This window comes from Ptychodera flava, chromosome 7, assembly GCF_041260155.1.
Source record: "Ptychodera flava strain L36383 chromosome 7, AS_Pfla_20210202, whole genome shotgun sequence".
In the NCBI taxonomy this organism is placed as follows: domain Eukaryota; kingdom Metazoa; phylum Hemichordata; class Enteropneusta; family Ptychoderidae; genus Ptychodera; species Ptychodera flava.
The window spans coordinates 5,215,880-5,236,462 of NC_091934.1; the positions used below are offsets into that span (position 1 = coordinate 5,215,880).

At 36.1% G+C, this 20,583-nt stretch overlaps 1 protein-coding gene across 2 annotated transcripts; it reads right to left on the reverse strand.

Annotated features, from left to right (window-relative positions):
• Window positions 1–941: 941 nt before the first annotated feature.
• On the reverse strand, window positions 942–19,200 carry LOC139136631 (deoxynucleoside triphosphate triphosphohydrolase SAMHD1-like). Of its 2 annotated transcripts, XM_070704405.1 has the most exons (19): window positions 19,066–19,200; window positions 16,009–17,310; window positions 15,285–15,359; window positions 14,713–14,832; window positions 13,501–13,871; window positions 13,177–13,250; window positions 12,277–12,437; window positions 11,365–11,483; window positions 11,073–11,143; window positions 10,628–10,786; window positions 7,823–7,870; window positions 6,625–6,804; window positions 5,544–5,635; window positions 5,114–5,170; window positions 4,407–4,605; window positions 4,065–4,139; window positions 3,778–3,879; window positions 3,368–3,508; window positions 942–2,262 (listed from the first exon to the last, which is right to left on the reverse strand). In XM_070704405.1, the coding sequence occupies exons 5-19, from the start codon at window positions 13,661–13,663 to the stop codon at window positions 2,140–2,142; spliced, it is 1,764 nt and encodes a 587-aa protein (XP_070560506.1). In that variant the 5' UTR covers window positions 13,664–13,871; window positions 14,713–14,832; window positions 15,285–15,359; window positions 16,009–17,310; window positions 19,066–19,200; the 3' UTR covers window positions 942–2,139. The 2 variants fall into 2 exon arrangements, with proteins under 2 accessions (XP_070560506.1, XP_070560507.1); XM_070704406.1 differs by lacking the exon at window positions 19,066–19,200 and having other exon boundaries at window positions 15,273–15,359; window positions 16,009–16,125.
• Between the last annotated feature and the right edge of the window lie 1,383 nt (window positions 19,201–20,583).

Here is a 20,583-nt window from a genome sequence, read left to right on the forward strand (position 1 = left end):
CGATGAATTTGGATATTACACTGACGCTATGTTGACAACTCCAAACGCTACACATATTAACGTGGCGTTGCACGTAAAACGGTGTATTTTGCTAAAAATCACTGTTATTTGCAAAGATTCAGTCAATTTTCAAAAATTTGTTAATCTAAGATTAAAATATTGGCCTGGTTCACCTTTTAGTATAACGATCAGTTGTAAGTTTGGTGAGAAAGAAGTGAAACGTAATGTAAATTTATGCAAATCACCTGATTTCCTGGCTCCTTTTTTCTCGCATGTCCAACATGGCTGGGTCAAATTTTATGAAAATTTCACATTATGTGTTTTAAATACTATATAGCAAAATTATTAGTTTGTTGGGCAATAAAGTTCTAACATTTGAATAAGAGTCATTTCAATTTTGCTTATCATGATTTTAATCACTTTTTGAATGTCATACTATCAACCTCTGCCATAGAAGAATGATAATAGATAATAAAAAACAAAACTGTAGTCTTTTTCTACACATGAGATATTCAATTTAATACAGAAGTATCAAGTTTTTTGACTTGCATTAAATTGAGGTTTTCTCACCGAAACGCGTACCCTCTTCATCCTTTGAGTGCAATTTAGACCCTTTGCTTTCAGAAAATTCATACTATGAAGGGGTTTTTATATCATCTTTGTAAGAAATATTGCTATGAAAAAGTGTGTTGTTAACTACAACGCTACCTTAATGTTGATTCTTGGACAAAAACTGTATTTTGCAAAAAGAATAAATCCATCAGAAGTTACAACACCTCACTGAGCTTCAAGACTTACAGCTCTAATTTTGCGTCACTACAATGCCAAATCTCAGGTACAATAGTAGCCCTGGATGAATAAGAATACTCTGCACAGTGTACAATATTTGACGATTAAACACCCCCAGAATAATATTGGACAAATACACCGCTCAATCTTAATTGTTTGATTAGGGAATTTTTATTCATAGCCAGATTTTATAAAACCAACATAGAGAAAGCGATGTGATGTCAATTTCAATCAAAACACTATTACATTTATCGGAGTGAATGCAATAAGGACAGAAACATCGATTAAACATTAGATCACGGATCATAATGATTATTATCAGTGAATGTACTGACATAGCAAATTCAAGCTGACAACATTCAAAGCCATTTTATCCAACTATGGTCAAACAAATAGCATATATAAAAAATCTAAGTTTGTAAGGCAATGATACAAAAGCCATGAATGAAATTTGCAATGATGATTGACGTGTATTCTTCAACATATTCATATTTTTATATTCATTCAAATAATATATACATGCCGATGATCTATAGTCGTCAAGGAGAGTTACAATAAAGACGCACTGATTTAGATCAGTAATGCCTATACGGTTCAGAAAAATTACACACTCGCGGCATGACAAACTCAGATAGTAAAATTATCGTACAGACTGCTGCAAAATAGCAGATTTTACGACAAAGTACAAATTTTTAATTGAGTTATGCTGTAAAACAAACAAGTAAATTCACTGATCGGTGGTTTAAGAGAAGACAATATGTTAATGGTAATCAACGGTAAGTCATAGAAAATATATTTAAGTCGCTCCGTGGTATTGTCCCATGACACGTAGAAAATGTGGTATACATGTGCGAAAACAAAGTTAAGTAGTACAATGATTGTGGTGTTCTACAAGGAGGTTAAATTTTCGGCTCAATGGACAGGAATGTATCAAATTGGTATTTCAGATTCGAAAATTATCATCTTAACTGTTATTTCAGACTTTTCAAACGCGTATTCTGACTCAGAAACGTATGATCCACTTGAAATTCAGCGTGCACTATGATTACCCCAAAATCGTCTTCCTTCTTTATCAGACAGTCTAAAGCCAACAGCCAACAAGCTTGCATGATAACCAGAGTGACTGACTCCCCTACCCTGTATCTTGAATTGTTACAATGAATGTACGCTATTTAATAATGCAAATATTCCCCCTTCATGGGCAAGCAACTTTTGCCATTTCCCCAAATCACTCAGATAATCGTGGCAAATTGCACAAGCACACGCAAATTTTAAAGTACAAAACATCTCAATTCAACCAAAGTTACTTTCTTTGATAGGGCCTGAGATGTAACATCCCCTTACAAGGGTTTAGTCAAACTTTCCTATTTTGCTGATAGTTTCGTCGTCATATGATTCCTCGACTTGACGCTTGATTCCAGTTTGAAGAGGGACCTGGTCTTCGCTACCAGTGTATTGTAATGTCCCCGGAATCTGTAGAAGAGTGATAACGTTACTCTGGTCAGTTTTTTGAAACGTGTTAGCAGAATTACACGGAATGTTTCACGTAGATTTTGCGAAACAGAAGGTAAGGGAAACGTGTCGTTGACATGTCGTTCTTTTACCATATTTCACTTTGCTGTCGTTACAGCTGTCATTGCAAGATTTCTATAACACATTATTTAGTTTTTACGCTGTTATTTATTTCGCCATTGATTCCTTCAATTTCTCAAAGAATATATATCTATACCTCTTTTGCAATTTTTTGTAACGTGACAGTCGATTCTCCATTTAGCTATGACTATTTTCTTTACATTCATGCCTAGAAAGATACATATACATTTCTGTTGAATCACGTCATCATCGACAGATAGTAGAACTTGTGTTTCGTCAAAGACTATTATGTGCTTGCCACATAGATTGATGCCACCTGTTAGCAGAATGTAATCATGTCGGCATTATCCTGCACGTATAAGGTCCACAAAAATCCAATTCAGTGGATACCCGTAATTTCATCAGGATCGATAACATCTGCCATCGCCAAGTAGACTTCTGGCCCAGAATATATGGTTGCATTCTGTCTTACGACATCGAAATGCTCCAGGAAGACTGGCTTGACCCTTTCTATACGTTGCATTCAAAAATATTATCTTAGGCATTCTTCTCTGTTAAGTAGTGTGCGGTTGTCATTGTCCCTTAGACACAAACGCAGTCCCTCCACAAAGACGACTTGCCTCGAGCCTTCCACTTAACGGTTTTCTCACCTTTTTTCTCCGGCTATTGGAGATCTCTGTCTACTAACACTCCTTTGCCGCTGTTCGGATGTTTCCCTATCTTTTATGGCCTAGACCGTCTGCAAACTAGGGGAGGTCGACTCCGCTTTCGTGTGTTAATGAACGTATTTTGATATTTTACATGTGGTAAGCAATTTGTGCTATTCGGGATATATTTATATATTGTCTGCACTTCATCGCCTTCCCTACAACATCATTACTTTTTTTATTTAACTTTTTCGTGGAAAATACTTTGCCGGATCATTGGTGCTTTTGAGAAAACTAAAAGCATTGCAAGATTGATACGTCATGACAGCTATGCATACCTGAGGTTGTGGTGGTTTAATTAGCCCACTTTCTCTGGCCCATTCTTCTACACAGCGTGTAGCGATATCATTTTTGTTGTAATCCGTGACGTATACAAAGAGCCTACGCTCCTGAAACGTCTTCGGTATCAAATGAGATATCTGGAAAAAGACAATGTTAACTTGAATATTTTACGACTCATTAAGTCGAAATGAACTCGCATTTTCTATTTATATTTGTGCTCATGAAGTAGTAATGTGGTTGTCAAATTCTAATTGGTCCAACGATAAATAGGTTTACGATTTAAAAAAGCTACATGTGACCAAGATATTTCACATTCTCCATTATTGAAGAGATGACGAACAATTAAGATCGTAAGTAAGTTGAATACACGGAGAAACAAATCGCTCAAAAGACGTTGAATTTTTACCTCGTCCGGAAGAGCATATCTCGGAGCAGCATCGTCTTTGCTGTAGAAGAGCATGTCATCGAATGGATTTTTATCTCCCACTCCGTAATCCATATTTACAATCTAATTTAAACACCGAGAAAAAGGTGTAGGTTATTTTATGCCTTAAATTCCGCCAAATAAATAAAAAAATGGCACAACAAGGACAATGTCGTAAACTTTGAATAACACAGCAAGACTAATTGTACCCTAATTATTGTACGGTGTCAACAAAATAAAGGACTTGTGTCGATATGAAGATGTTTTACCATTAATCTCAGATCGTCTTCTTTCAAAGACCCGTCATTGGCATGAGATGTGATGATATCTTCTTGTCTTATGTCCTGTTTGTAACAATCGTTCGGAAAGTATAAACAATCATATTCTACATGAATTATAGATGCATTTTATAGAAAACAGAACTGTTTCAGAATCTGCAATTCTAAATCAGAATCCAAATATTGCAATTTAAGTGACAGCCATAAGGAACTTTTATGTAACATCATAGTTATTGGAGTAATAATGTATATAGCATTTCATCGAAAGGTTGTCGCATTAGAAAAATAGGTAAACGTGTAAAGCTAACACTTGGTTATGATGACTCACGTTACCTGTTTGGTCAGATTTGCAGGAAATTCCACTTTACAAACTAGTTTATAGAGCTCTCTTTTCTGAATCCTCTGCAATATCAATCGAGCTTCCATCAGCTTATCATCGTCATGTGACTTTAGGATCTCAGTATAAATAGTGTCATCTAAGGTCATGTACGCATCCATGTCTTTGAGAATTTCACTCATACCAACAGCTTCCCTAGAACAATGTCAAATGAAATAGTATATAACAATTTTGAACGATCCGGAGATAAACACATTGCAAATACCACTTCAACCTTTGCTGAAAAAATTTCAAAAAATAGTTAGCCATTTACCGAGACATATTTCTCTTTAAACATTTTGAAATAAGTTTGTCATGCTACAAGTTATTTTGATATTGATCATGGTACGTTAAACCCACTTAAGCCAAAAACCTAGCAACATATTCATATAATGATTGGAATTTTAGAAGAAGACAAAAGACAGAAACGCCTCATAATCTTCGTAACACCTCAGTTCATCCCGATCCCGGGTCTTTTCGAGGCGGGGTTTAAAACAAATTTATAAGAAATATTGCGGCCTCGGGTTATATTTTCTTCAGGGTATATGCTTCTCCGCTACTTAATGTTCATAGATTCTTCGCTGCACTCGGAACTTGGTATCAAATATTCTGAAAAAGTACATTCAGGTAGACAGTCCCTGGTATCAAAGAATGATATACTCACCCGTTTTCTTTTCTTCGCTTCAAATATGGCGCAGCAGCGACTATTGCATCTGCAATCCTGAAACCAAAGTAGACTACTTTTAAAGGTGTTATAATATCAGTCTTCCTGTACAAAATAATTAAAAAAACATTAATCAAGAAAAAATCAGTGGAATATGGTTCTGCTGAAAGTTGATGTTCCGACGGCGGAAAACCGTACTTGTTGCAGACATTTAATCGACATTTAATCTTCTTCCCAAACAATACTTTGATGCCCCACGATCACAGTATATATACCGTCAGACTGGATTCCAAATTATGCACATCAACTATGAGCGTCATTGTATCTAGTTATAGGCAGAATCTCTATGCTTCGTAACAAATGACATGTATTGTTTTTATGAATTTCATGTATCACACTTTCTTCCAGATGTGCCATGAACTTTACTTACATAATGTCAATTCCAATTTTCACTGAATGGAAGGTAGTCAGACCTCTTTGTCTGTATCTCGCACGTAACATTTCACATGCACTTGGTGCTTCCTTTGAAGGCGAGACAATTTAATAGAAACGCTTTTACAAATAGTTAATAGAATACACACACACACACACACACACACACACACACACACACACACATATATATATATATATATATATATATATATATATATATATTTATAAAGTTAGAAAAGTGAGGAATTTTATCTCCTGCAAATGTTCATACAGCACCACCTGTGATGGGGGGGTCAAGAGATCATCTTGTAGGCTGGTCCTCTTTTGTCCCAGCCGGTCCTCCAAGCAAGACTGCCATTTCGACAGCTCGACCTCATCTGAGTTATCATATATATATATATATATATATATATATATATATATATATATATATATATATATATATATATATATATATATATATATATATATATATATATATATATATATATATATATATATATATATATATATATATATAAGTTGGTGACTTGTGTGCGAGGCCCTGTAGAATCCCGCGGGATCCTTAGGTTGAAAGGTTAGGTGTTGAGTTTAGCCGCCTTACTCACCATCAACGCACAACGAATGAAAAGCCCCATCTAAGAGTCAGGACCGCCCACATTGGACCGACTGATCCATTAGCTCAGTTGGTAGAGCATCCGTAATGTCTACGGGGGGTGTGGGTTCGAGTCCCGCATGGGTCACTTTTCATTCACCACTATATATATATATATATATATATATATATATATATATATATATATATATATATATATATATATATATATATATATATATATATATATATATATATATATATATATATATATATATATATATATTCATATGAATGAGAAACTGAGATAATAAAAACTGAAAATCCAGAACTATTATTATCTGTTGAAACATTTGTCTGGGATAAATTGAAGAAATGACATCAGTACAAAATATGTTTTTAACCTTAAGTGCATATCGTTGACTTTTAAAGCTATGTACTTTGATGAGGTAAGTGAAATCGATTTCATTTTTGTCCTCACCTTGTCTCGAAAACATATCTGTTTTCTCTGTTCCGTTTTGGACGGAACCTGCAACACTCTTGCGAATTTGATAAACCGTTCATGCATCGAGTTACCATGAACTATACCGAGATGGTAGCTATCCCTGGCAAGACCATCCCATTCGCTGGCGTCGATTCCATTTCGTCTGTTTGAAACGATCTGAATGATAAGAATGAGTAAACTTAAATTTAAATAACGGTAGCAAAATTATGCCAGACGAATAAATACAAGCGAGAAAATACCATCAAAATCATCAACATAATGCTATTGTAGCCATACAATTCGCAGATTATAAAAGCATATACAGTGTTTCAAAGTGTGATTTGATGGTGGCAATGACAAAGCTGATACGAACAAATGTAGGAACACATTTTTACAAAACTATCTCTTCAACATACCGAATATTTGTGACCTGATTGAATAAAGGTAGTAGACGTAAAGCATTTTAACAAATTTTGGGTATTTATAATTACAAAAAATGCATGAAGGTCACCGCGGGATTATATACACGCCATTCTCTTAGTTACATGGTGATGATTATCTTGCTCCATTAGTATTTCCCCCTGAACATAGCGAAAGCAATATAACAACAACATTTTGAGTCGGACGCTGTTGGTCTATGGATAACCTGATGAATGATTGGTATAGTTGCAGTACGGACTATTAGTTAAACGCTCGCATGTACCAGGACAATAAACATGGTACAAAAGTTTACAAATTTTACAATTTAGTTCATTCGATCATCATAACTTTTTGACATGGACAATGCTTGTTTTTTATCATGTTTTTCTTCAATAGATTGATCTCTGCTTTAAAGTTTTGGACATTAACGTCGCCTTTTCTTTTTGCTTATCATGTAGTGTGTTCAAGGGGACTGATTTTTTTATACGTGATTTACACCTTGTTTTAGTCACCAAATCCACTGTAGAGCCTTTTTATTGTTTATTTTAAATCAAATTTGTTAAGTAAACAAACAAACAAACAAACAAACAAACAAACAAAATAAACTAATAAATAAATAAATAATTAAACAAACAAACAAGCAAACAAACAAACAAACAAACAAACCAATCAATCTAAAATGTCAAGATGGAACATTAAAACTAATCTCACCAGTTTAGATGAGGACTTAAATACATATAGGAAAAGAAAATCGAAAACATGTGAGTTAGCTCACCTCATACAAGAAATATCGGTAGGGACTAGTCGCTTGATATGAGTCTGCCTGTAAGAATAGGAAATAACTAACAGTGACACGAGTAATGAAACCTCAATTTATGAAACCTACATTTATGCTTCATGATATAGTTAAACCGTTGCACTCAACAAATAAAGTTACTACTGTCGGTAGCTTTCGGGGCCTTTCAGAAAGCCTTCGTCAGCATGAATGACACTGGCTTGACAATTGGCATCAGCCACGTGGTTCAGTGATCACATGCAAATCACGTGACTGAATTAGGCTAGTGTAGACTGATGGTAAGGCATAGCGACCGTGGTAACTACATTTATACTGTGGCAATTCCAATGAGTGCAGCGCAGTAAAATTGTTAAAAAAAGAAAGAAAGTAAGAAAGATAGAAAGAAAGAAAGAAAAGAACGCATAACGTAGCCAAAGTACAAGTGATGACTGTACTTCTTACACGACGGAGAGCAAGTAACCTTTCCAGATTACTGATGGGACAGAAACTTTGACACAAAATTTCTATTTGTGTGTTTCGTTTAATACAAGAGTGTACAAGATGTTGGCCGAGATGTAATGATAAGATTTAACTGCAACGGTCCTGAAGGCATTACTCTGTGTTTCCCTAAGGCTGCGTTCACAAATAACGATTAGGGGGGGGGGGGGGAGGAATCTCGATTGAAATCTTATTTTTTTTCAGATCCCCCCTAAGTACTCTAAACAATTTTCAAATGCCCCCCCTCTATATGGTCAAAATTTTTCAAGTCCCCCCCCAAAAAACTATCACATGCCCGTATATTTGTAAATGATGTGAGCGCAGAAAAAATAAACATGTATTGCGCCGTTCTGCTCACAGGTGTTCAACACTACCTGTATTAGCACTTTGTATAGTCATATTCCCAAGGCAAGTTCTGTAAATGCATAAGTGAATTTTTTAGATTTATTGGTCTAAAAGCCAACTTGAGTTAATCCAACTCTGGCCAGGTCAATTGCTCCTGTTGAAGAGCACACAAAATGCAATCATTAGAGAGTAGGAAAATTGTGAATTCTGGCTAATTGCGGTATTGCACAATGACCTACCAAAAGTTGTTTCAAAACTACAAGACCTATATGAATTAAATGCTACTCAAAATTGACAATACCGGAAGGTTAAAATATTTCATCAAATAAATGTTTTAATCTCTGAAATTTTGGCTGTGATAATTGCAAATTTGGTTAAAAAATAAATAATTCCTTTTGGTCACATATTTTTTCATTTAGTCTTTACTATCCAAAGTTTTATTTCTGTATCATTTTATAATAAGTGAGTGAAAATTTAGCAAATCAAGCATGGTGACCCCATCTTTTTTCTTTAATATTTGATTATTCTCATATGCCAGAATTCAAACATTTCTATGTTTTCTTCCATGTATTGCTCTCTGGCCTGATCTTGTGTACAAGTGAGTTTGACTGTCATGAGTGTCATTTGACCAAAACTCTTCTTCAACTACCATGTACATCATAGTCAGAGCTGTCTCTGTCACTGTTCAGGTATGCAGTGACAATGACACTGCAGTAGCAGGGTAGTATCTGATAGTGACACTACCCGTAGGCAGTAGCTGTATTAACTTTGATAATTTTGGCAATATTTTTGTTCAGTTTTACAACTGCGTTCTTGTTCTACTCCCTACAGCACGTTGAATTGTCCAGTATTCAGCTTGCTATCACAGCCTATGTATGTGTGCCATGCATTTGTATCATTGACAACTGACTGTCAGTCTAGATTCCAATTAAATTATCACCAAATACATATTTTTATTTATATATACAGGCTTTGTCGACAAACTAAATATTGTGTGTTTGAGCATGCTGTAGGGAGATAGCAAGAAACTGTAGTTGTTATATTGCATAGAAATATTGCAGAAATCATTAACAGTTGCAGCTTCTGCCCTGTTACGAGACTCTTTTGTTTTTTACGACAAATCACACGTTTAGTTTTTTTTGAGATAAAAGTCATAAAATGTGACAAAATGGTTCTAGATTTTGTTAAATTATTACTAACATTACAACATTTTGATGACATAAAAAATGGTATTCATTTTTCATTGAATTACCTACAAAAACTTGGAATTGGAAAATTTAAAACTCAAAAGGGACCCAAAAATTTTCAAGTCCCCCCCCTACAGGTAGAGCAAAATTTTCAAGTCCCCCTCTCCACTACCCCCAAAATTCTCTAATCCCCCCTGAATTCCTCCAGCCCCCTAACAGTTTTTTGTGAACGCAGCCTAAATGTATTGATCTAGTATCAATGGACAAATCTAGGTTGAAGTTATTCTTACCGAGCGCTTTGTTCTCATTTTGTAAACAGAAAGGAAACAAGTTAACGTCATTTAATCTATCCTATGATTGAAGGGACATAAGCTGTAACTTGTGGCAAGTTTTTCAGTACTCTGGTTCTGTATATCAACTACCCTGTCTGACCCTAATCCGTGTGTACTGCTGAAATTTAACGAGTATTCTTTTTGTCAACACAGCTTGTATGTGTAGTGATCATTGTTTATTTTTTACAAATGAATGTCCGGACTTGAATACAATTTTCAACAATAATTATGTAGATATTACTCATATAGGTTGTGTTGATATGCTAAATACTTGGCATTAAATTACAGTTTAGGGATTCAATGCAGAAAGTGTAGGGAAACCACAAAACAAAAGCTCTGAAAAAATAGCCAAAAGATACAGCTTATGGAGCTTAAATATGATCGATAAATTTAATCAGTGAATGCCGCAAAATATTATAGGGATTAGATAAACTACGCATTACCTTGAGATACTCGTTTCCGAATTGAAGTGGTCCGTAGATCATTTCTTTCACCAGGTGAAATTCAATGTCCATCATTTGGTATCCATATGTCTTGAAAACTTCTTGCAGCTTGTACTTTTTCACCATCAAGTCAAATATCTTAACTGACGCCAGTGTGTGCTAAAAATATAACGTCTTTCTCAGAAACACAACATAAACACAATATAAACGCATGGGAGAATAACGTCAGTAGAGTGTTCCAGTTTGAATGATAACTATTGATTTTTTTTTCATTTTGGAATTTTTCTCGTACGCTGACGCTTGTTTATTACATGCTCCTTATTATTGCTGTCCGGCCAACATACGTCTCCTATTCTACGTACCATATTTCTTTCTTTGGACTGAATTTTTAAACAAATTAAAGACTGAAAGACAACCAGAAGACAAGAATTTATGTCTAACTTACAGTGAATTCATCGTGTCCTGTTATCTTTAACGCAGGTATAATTTTTTCTTCATTAGAAAATGGACCACGACCTAGTGTGAGGAAGTATCAGACATACCATGCAGACACCTTATGAGTCTTTTATATGGAATTACCATTTGTATAATAGTCGGTTTTACTTCAAAAGTAAAGTGCACTTATAGCAAATATTGATTCTCTATTAACATCTAAAATTAAAAGTTTAACGACTAGAGGCTATCGCCTTTGTCAAGATTCTGATGATCGTTCGAAGGTTGAGATAGAAACCACTAACCTAAGTCGAGACACAATGCGGCAAGACCAACACACAGTTCCTCTTCTTTCGTTATGCCGAGTGTATTCTGATAGTTCTCCTTCAGGTACCTGACCAATTTCAGCGCAAGGTAGCATGTTCTGAGAATGAACATGTAACAAAGCATACGTGAGACACCATTGACACGTGGTAGACCAAACTCAAGGCCTAATTGACAAGCAGAGACAGCGTTCGAATACCGCTAACATCATTGCCAAAGGTAAATCTGCATACTAAAGATGAATGAATATTGGCATCAAATGAAGCACCCGGCCATGTAAATTTAGGCAATACAAATCGTAAATTGTGGTCAATCGTCCACTTCTTCGTCTCTCAGTGACCTGGACTCGTCTAATCTTAGTGCGTTGTCAGACATTGGTGAAAGGAATGTGGACACTTGTACGAAAAAATTGAAAATGTTCAATTCAATACATCTCTTGGAACCTTCAGGATAAAATTTCAAACGATCTAAATTCAGTATATTTTCGATGGGATTCAAACTACAACGTACGGCACCCAGTCACGTAGCGAAGACATCACAGTCAAAACCGCTAGACTAAATGCCCGCCCTTAAAAGGAATGGTTCGATAACCGAGCTAGATTGTTGAACATCAGGTTAATTGAATTTCTTCAAAAATGTTGTTTCGTTCACTTATCCTAGATTTGTACAAAAGTAAATAAGAGAAACTCCACACAAACGTAGAATAATGATAAAGTTTCTTGACAAGTGGTTTCATAATTTATTTTGACAAAACCAGCATTTTTTACAAAGTTAAACCCCAAAAAACACAACAAAGGCATCGGACGTGCAGTTACATATTAGGTATGACATCAAAACTCTCCAGGGTATAAACATATCAAATTATTATCAATATGCTACGATGAATTTCTTACCCAATACTGTGTTCGAATCTTGTATGAACAGATCCAGGATACACAAAGTTCACCGTGCCAAGCTTTTTGATGTCTCTGAGGCGTTGGAACTCAGGAGTGTCAATGATTGTCATGTATACAGGATCCAATTCAATGGTACCATGGATTGGGTCTTGGATAACCTATGTATTATTCAAAACCCTTAGCTTTAAATGTACTTCTAATGCGTGTTATTAAAGTGTATGATATTGACACAAGAATATTTAACCGATGTTAAAAGATTGATTATATTATTAATACTTGACATAGCCATAATTGACCTACACGCTGGCGATTTGCATAATATGTTCATTTAATAATTTACTAAAATAGCTGAAAGCAATGCGACTTGCATTAATATTCTAATTAAGTTCGGAATTTTCTAAAGCAGAAACTATTTCAAGGCAGAACGAGCCTCGGACACTGGGAAAGCTGATGAAACAAAGGATCTTTGTAACTGTTGATATACCTTGTCTGATAAATATCTGGGAAAACGTAACAGTGACCAAAATTATCTCATCCTATATATGTTTGGTCGGAAAAAAGACACTTAAGCTTAACCTTCTTGACCTTTTGAAGTAACAAGAAGTGTTCACAATGTTACGACCTGAAAACGTGAAGGAGCTAAATAAGAGAAGCCTAAAACAAATCTCGGGGATCTTAATCGTGAGAAGCAGTTCCACAGATTTGTGAACCAGACAAGGGAAATTTAACCTGAGAATTGTTTTGTAAATTTCACTATCATGTGAACAAAGCTAGGCATGCATTAGAGCCCATAAACGAAATTTCAATGCTATAGATCTGCCATATACTAAAAATAAATTTAATGCAATCAACAAACGTACCTAAAATGCAAATTATGGAACGAAATTATTTCTATACCTTCGTAGCTCGTCGCATTCGAATGGGAATTCTTTCTGTTTCAGTGACCTCTGACGATGACACAAATTGCTCCTCTGGAAAAACAATCGCACCAAGATTATGTGTTATGTAAATTATTTACAACTGTTTACTGATGAGAATATTTCGAACCGGTGTTACGTAAGGCTGAAAATGGAAAATAAGACAGATAAATCATTGCAAAGAGTTAATTTATCCTTCATGAAAAGGTTCAAGTAAGGAAAATACTTTACGAATCCACTTTGCAACTCCATCGTGTCTCAGCAATTATGAAATGTGATCATATATAGTTAAGAAAAATAATACCTGTGCGGCTGTATTGTAAGAATGCTTTACATTGTTTGTACTCCCATGTTCGAATGTTCGCCTTGACGGTAATGGTGGTAGTGTTTACTCTTTTCAAACATCTTTCGTGATTAGATCCTTGCGAAAAACCTCGTCCAGTTTTCCACTCCACATATCGGACCATAACGTCTCAAGCCCATCGATAGTTGTAACCTTTGCTGGCACTATTAGACTTTCTCCCTGAGAGGGTTCCCCCATGGTAACACTATTCTCTTCAAAGTACTTCCTCACTGTGGGTAACTGTTCGTCACTGCTTATATGTCGAAATACACTCTCATCAAGATCAGACTGGGACACGGTATCCATACTGTCTCTTGCAGTGACCTTTACAACTGTTAATGTAATAAAGGTATATTCTTTTCTGTAATGGCCTAAAAGTACGGTATTTTAATTCCCCATAAACGTCCAGATAAAGTAAAACTATCTGGACACAAAACGACAGGTATGTCAAAATTTTGGCTGAATTTGAAAGACGTATGCAAGTGACATGCTACGCAACAAAAAGGAACAAATAGATTTTACGTCTGCGTAACTTGCTTACTTACGTAATCTAATATTATTTGATGTATATGAAGAACGTTTTGGTGATTTTGAGAACACAAAGGTCAGTGTAGCGAGGAAGTGTTACCCTCCTTCAAGTTTCCCTTATTTCGTTCACTGTAGGCGTCATCAATTGCTTCATGGCTTTTACATAGAGTTCAAATGTACTGTATGTTTTAAACTTTGTCTATTACCTATATGAAGATGTGACCAAACAACATATAAAAACTATGACTTTGATGTTATAGCAAAAGGCTATCGACAGTGGTGCAACATAACCTGCAATCTTTTGGAAGGATGTACGTTTAACCTCTCGCTAATAGATTAAGTAATGCTTCATGTTGCAAGTCTTTTACTGCGAATAAGATTCATGTTAAAATAGACATAGCAATGTGCATTCTACGACGATTCTAATATCATTTTCAAGGTGACTTTAAAGGTTTTGGAAAAAAGCAACCTGTCGCAATTTTTGTGGTGGGTAATGTTGATAGCAAAATGGACAATTAGTTGTCATTTAAAGTTTGTATTATAATTAGTCGAAGAGGCTCTGAATAAAAAGACCCTCTTTTGATGATTTGAAGGTATGTATCTAATCGGTAATGATGGAGAAAAATGCGATGATATTTAACTCACCGAGGTTTTTCCCAGCGTCCTGATTGCCCTGACTATAACTGGGTTCCGATGCCGTTTCACTTTGCGACGATGATACTGAAGTAGCTGAACTTTCTTCAGGATTGGTACCATGGTCACGACCTGAAACCCATGTATGTTTACACGTAATACATATCGCATTGCATGAAAATGATTTTTCTATTTAATACAAAGGAATCAATTGAAAAGTATGTTCGAATGGTACCACAGTACTCACCGAGAGTAGCCGGAATGTGGCCAGTCAGGGTTAAAGCTGCATAAGTTTTTTAACAGTTGACGTATCAACAAGTCGCAAAAAATTAAACAATATTCTATCATGTGTTTTGCTACAATTTTATCGCCCGCTCAGTCTGTGAATCTCACTTCCTCAAAATAATGACACTGAGGTCCTTTACCGCTCTTTAAAACTTTTAAGAAGCGGACTTGATTTTGTTCCTCAAAACACCTAGAGTTTAAAATAATGTCAATGTGAATAAAAAAGTTGTCCCAACAAAAAAGTTGCTTTCCATGAATTATTCAAGTGCACCAAACAATATACATACTGAAACTCGTACCCCTGTTTGCAGACAGGCCTGATTTTGAGGAGGCTCCACTTTGTTCCACTGTTTGCAGGGTTGGCACATTAGCAACTAAAAAAACACAAAGAATGGATACATGTTATCTGGCGAACACTGCTGATCAAGCCGTGTGCATATGACTTACTCGACTGTTTTATACCATGCCTCTTTAGAACTCTTTGCGTTTCGACTATTTACTACATTAATAAATTTCGTGTGCTGTCACCTCTAAAACAGTATGTGCCGCTCTGGATTGATAGTAACTTTACGCTCGTATTCACTAGGAACTTGCAACGTGGACAGCTTGCTGTCAGACTGCGTGAGGTAATGAAAATTATCAGAAGAGTTAATTTTACGGAGTAGTCAGGGTATTTCACAAGTCATGCCACCAGAGGCCAAATGCAGACGAAGACGACAAGCGGCCAAACAGATATTTTTTAAATCTTTCTCCATTTACGACTAATTCTGAGTTACTGACCAATTTCAGTCAAAACTAACAGAGATGACGGACAATTAGATAAGGTTTCAAAATATAGATTGCTGGAAACTTATTGGTGAAGTGTTTTCATTGAAGTCAATATTTGATCAACAGACAAATCTGATATTCCACTTTTTATAGCTGCATAGTGTCTCTTGAAAATTACTCTTTGTGCAATCAACCAAGAGGGGGAAATTTTCACCACATCAAGTATAAAAAAGCTAAACGCGTTAGTCTCATAACCTTCATTCCCCGGGCAATTTTTCATCAGCGACTCCATCAACTTCGCAATAGTGCCATCCGTCGCTGAACTGTTAATAAGGGTTTTCAACTCTTGACTCCGACGAAATTCTCTGTCATAATTTCCGAAGACCTTATTCAGTGAAGACGTCCATTCTCTGACCATGTTGTCGTGATTATGACCAGCTCCAATGTTGACAGTTATGTTGTCTGAATGAAATGTTAGATTTGCATCCTCACTTACGAATTTCGCCAGACCACAATGGTTGCTTAGCAAGCAGGGCGTGCCAGCTGCCAGACAGTTCAAACCAATTACTGAAAAAGTGCTTTCAAGGTCTTGGTCGACAAGGACTGTACACTGCCTCAAAGCTGTAGATATAGCATTTGCTTTCGTATTTGAACTGGTGACGACTGTAATCTTTGCTGGGCCAGGTCCTGGCTGCTTGGCGATTTGGCCGTTAAGCCAAGACCTTAAGTCTTCTTCAGAGATGTTTGCCATGTGAACTTTCAATATCGGATTCACGTCAGGGAAGTTGCCGGACATTTCGCAAATTGACTCGACGATACTATCAAATTTGGCTAATTGCCTAGGATTTTCGCCGTGTTCATTGCAAATCATGAGAATTTCAGCGTGAGTTTTGATATTCGCCGGGCTTACTACCAGTTTCGAAAATTGTTCTTCAGGATATGGTAGATAACACTTGCATTTTGGCCTACCTCTGTCATCCAGACCTCGAAAGTGATTCTTAAAATGGTTATATACTATCTGTCCGACAGCGGCTACAAGAGTAGACATGACAGCACAGTCGTCTATTTCCTTTGCCATCTCTTCTTTAAAGCCAGGGGAATTAACAAACTCTCTTGGCTGATGAATCAGGCGATCCGGTATAAAGTGGACGAAAATCCACAAATGAGTGCTTTTGTTACACTCTTTATCAAGTATGTTACAAGCAGCACTAGCGGTGTTGTCTTCTCCGGGCGCAGCGTGGCCGACCACCAATCGTATTGGTATATCTAAACTTTCGATTTTCGGGTAATAGTGTTTGTACAGATATAACCAGTCCCGTGTTGGTTTTTGACGCAGAGTCGCGATAAATTTATCAACTTCTGGCTTCATTAATTCGACATTTGACATTCTCGCATCTTCTGCTACCTGTTTAGGAATCTCAGGGTCTATTACCGTTGAATACACTCTCAAACCAGTCCTCTTAGCGATCTCTTTTGCGATTTGCCGATTCACATATGGCACCGGTGAAATACTATTGTCAGACATCCATTCTTTGGCCAACAACAAGGCTGCCATCTCTGAAAACCAAGAATTATGAAATTTGAAAATGCATTAATGTTTTTTTATGTTGTCAATGGACAGTAATGTACATGATCGTTGAGGAAATGCAAGTTTGCCTGTCCTTAAATTCTCAAGAGGTACACGCAAATGACTCAGGTTTACAACAACACAGTTTTAATACGCTTTAATATGTTCATCATGGCTGTTTGAATCAACTGATTTATAGTGACAGACTGCACGTACACCTACAATTCTTTGTTTTCGTAATTGTTTAGCAAGCCAAAGTCTTTGTTGGCGTACAAGCAGTATCAGCAACTCATTCGGAATGCTTATAATTATAAGTATATCGATAAAGGCGAATTCTCTTTGAGGGAACCACCATATCCTGGAATTTTATGAAATTGGCCAATTATGCCAGATTTACTTTCAGGTTTGTAATCACACAGGTTGAGTTATTTTAACATCAGCTTGAGGGAGAATAATGTATATCCATGAATTGTGATACTATTTGCTTTGTGAATAGGTTTGTAAATTTCAGGTAGTATGCACCTTGAAAGTGAAAGACTAAAACTTTAGCTTAAATTTTCCTCAAGGAATTTTTTCAACCATTTTTTTCAAAATTAATAAATTTTGGTAATAGAGAAACAAATTACCTATGATTTACAGATTTTTGATATGGCCGCAATGCCCGTGTTAACGTTAAAGAGAAAATAGAGAAAAGTTTCATAACAAGAAGAGCTTTAAAATAAATCCCCACAATTCAAGTGGTAGATCAGACAAGAATTGTAAAAGTTCGAGAGTCCAAATATCTGTAACGGTGGCGCATTATACTTTAATGACGAAATATGTTGTACGTGCATTCAATGTAAACTGAGTGTACTGATTGGAGATTCTTCTTTTGCTTTGTGACACTTGTTTTGACGTTAGCCCACTCGATGTATACACTCCAACCCTATCTATAACCTTGGTCAGAGTAAGATGGGAAATGACCGAGTTGAAAATGTTTCGATGTGGACTGTCCAAATATTGAATCTACATACTTGTACTTACGTTCTCGAAAACAACACAAAACTAATAAAACAAACAAAAGAAAAAAAAAATGCAACAACAAACAAATTAAAAACATGTTGCTGAAAATACCTAAATATTTTTCATCTTGCTTCTTATATACAACGGCAAAATATTTATCAGAAGTAGCAATGAAATTCTTACAAACATCATTTTCGATACAGGGCAATTCAAGCATATGAAAATTTTAATTTTATCGATAATCATTGGAAATGATGATGGCTTTAATTTTCCGTTAACGATTTTGTATATATTTAAGATAATCATGATGTCGGACAATAAATAACATTGTCTGTACTCGTCCAGATGGCTGATATGCGTCACCTTATATCACGCTCCAGTGGTTACCTTTCAGAGCTTTTATATTTGCGTATGAGCAAACAAGGAGTTGCTGAGGTCACTGCGTGTCATTATACGTCATCTCTATTATGTCGTCGTCATGGTGAGCCTCAAAGTGAAAGCGTAAACATAATAGGATATTTGTCAAGTAAGTCGAAACAAACACTGTCGACATATACATATAATCAGTTGGGCTTGTTTCGAACATGCATAATGAACATATTCCAATAAAGCGTCTAAAACTGCCGTTGCAAACATTGAGTCATTTGCGTATATCCCTCAAGTTTCTTTGAAACAAACCAGCCTGTGAATTCGCACAGGTCAACTCTAGTTCGCTGGAACAGTCTATAGATTGTGGGACTCACCGCAACTACCTTGACTGATATTTCTTCCTCGTCTCGTCTCTTGGCGATCGAAAGCACAATGAATTTAGACAAGCAAATGTTCATAGGGACTGAACAGTGACGTTTAAACTGAAGTAGGCTATATAAGCAATTGGCAAGATTTCAACATACGGGACCTGGATAATCAAACTCCCGATTAATCTTTAACCCAACTGAACATACACGCATGAGTACTATAATGGAGTGACGTCATCTCCGCTGCAGGACAGAGGGCACGACATCAAATCATGTTGACTAGCACCATCTGAAAGGTCATCTCACTAACCTGCCAGTTTTCATGTCGTATACGTGTTCAACAATGATATCAGACTAAATCAATATAAACCATGAATGTGTTTTAGAATCTTTTAAAGTCACTTAAAAACTATCTACTGTTGATTGACTAATCAGAGTGCTCAATTCAGGGTGTTTTATCTACTCGTAAAGCCTTGGTCTCCAAATTCCAGAAACGAATGACAGCGCCGTAGTGAAGTACTGTCCAATCAAAAGTGAACATGTCATATTCTGTAGACATCTGGTACGTTTTAATATTGAAATTTGGTAACACAGCGGAATCCAGCTGCAACAGAAAATCTGCTTTGGTACAAACATAATCTAATGTGCCCTAGGGCATTTATAGGATGTTCCATTACATTGGAAGGCTATTTCACAAATAAAAGTTTTAATTCATATCCTAAACATGTTACATTGACAAAGGGGACGGTTGACGTAAACACATTGAAAACGAAAATATACCAGTTAGGGGCGATAGTTTTTAAGTCGGAAAAAACCCGAGTACGAGGGCTCTTCTGGTATATAAAGTCCAACCCTACGATAAAATGTCTCGGCCTGCGGCCTCGACATTTTATCGTTCGGTTGGACTTTATATACCAGAAGAGCCCTCGTACTCGGGTTTTATCCTATATAACAACTGGTGTTTTGGTGCGTTGTATGCATAACAATGGACACCTAGAGGTAACTCAGACTTGATTGGCTAACTAATAATACAAGCCTGTGACAGCAGAATGTTTGCTACTGAAAACCGTAATATGTCTAACAGTATACACTATACACTTGAACCAACGTCCACACGTAGTGGCCAGGCGAGGGATGCTTCGAGATAAACAGAGAGCCTTTTTGACCTTTTGTGATATCGAGAATACATAGAAAAATGTATAAAATCACTCAGTAAACAAAAAAATGTTGATACATAACATCATAAGCGTAAAAATTACGCCTCTACTGAATATTAAGAGATGATCTGTTTGTTACTTGTGGATGAGATAATGTGCTTCCTTACAGGGCACAGGGCATGACATAAAATCATGTTGACTAGCCTAGATATTTTGAAGGTCAAATCTTTTATCACAGCCAAGTAGCTCGTCTCGTTCACAGTGGTATATGTTCGGTTTCAGTGACCTTTGTAAAGATTTTAATAAATTTTTGAAAGACTTTGTATTATTATGGTATTTTACAGTGGTGAATTTCGATATTTTTCGG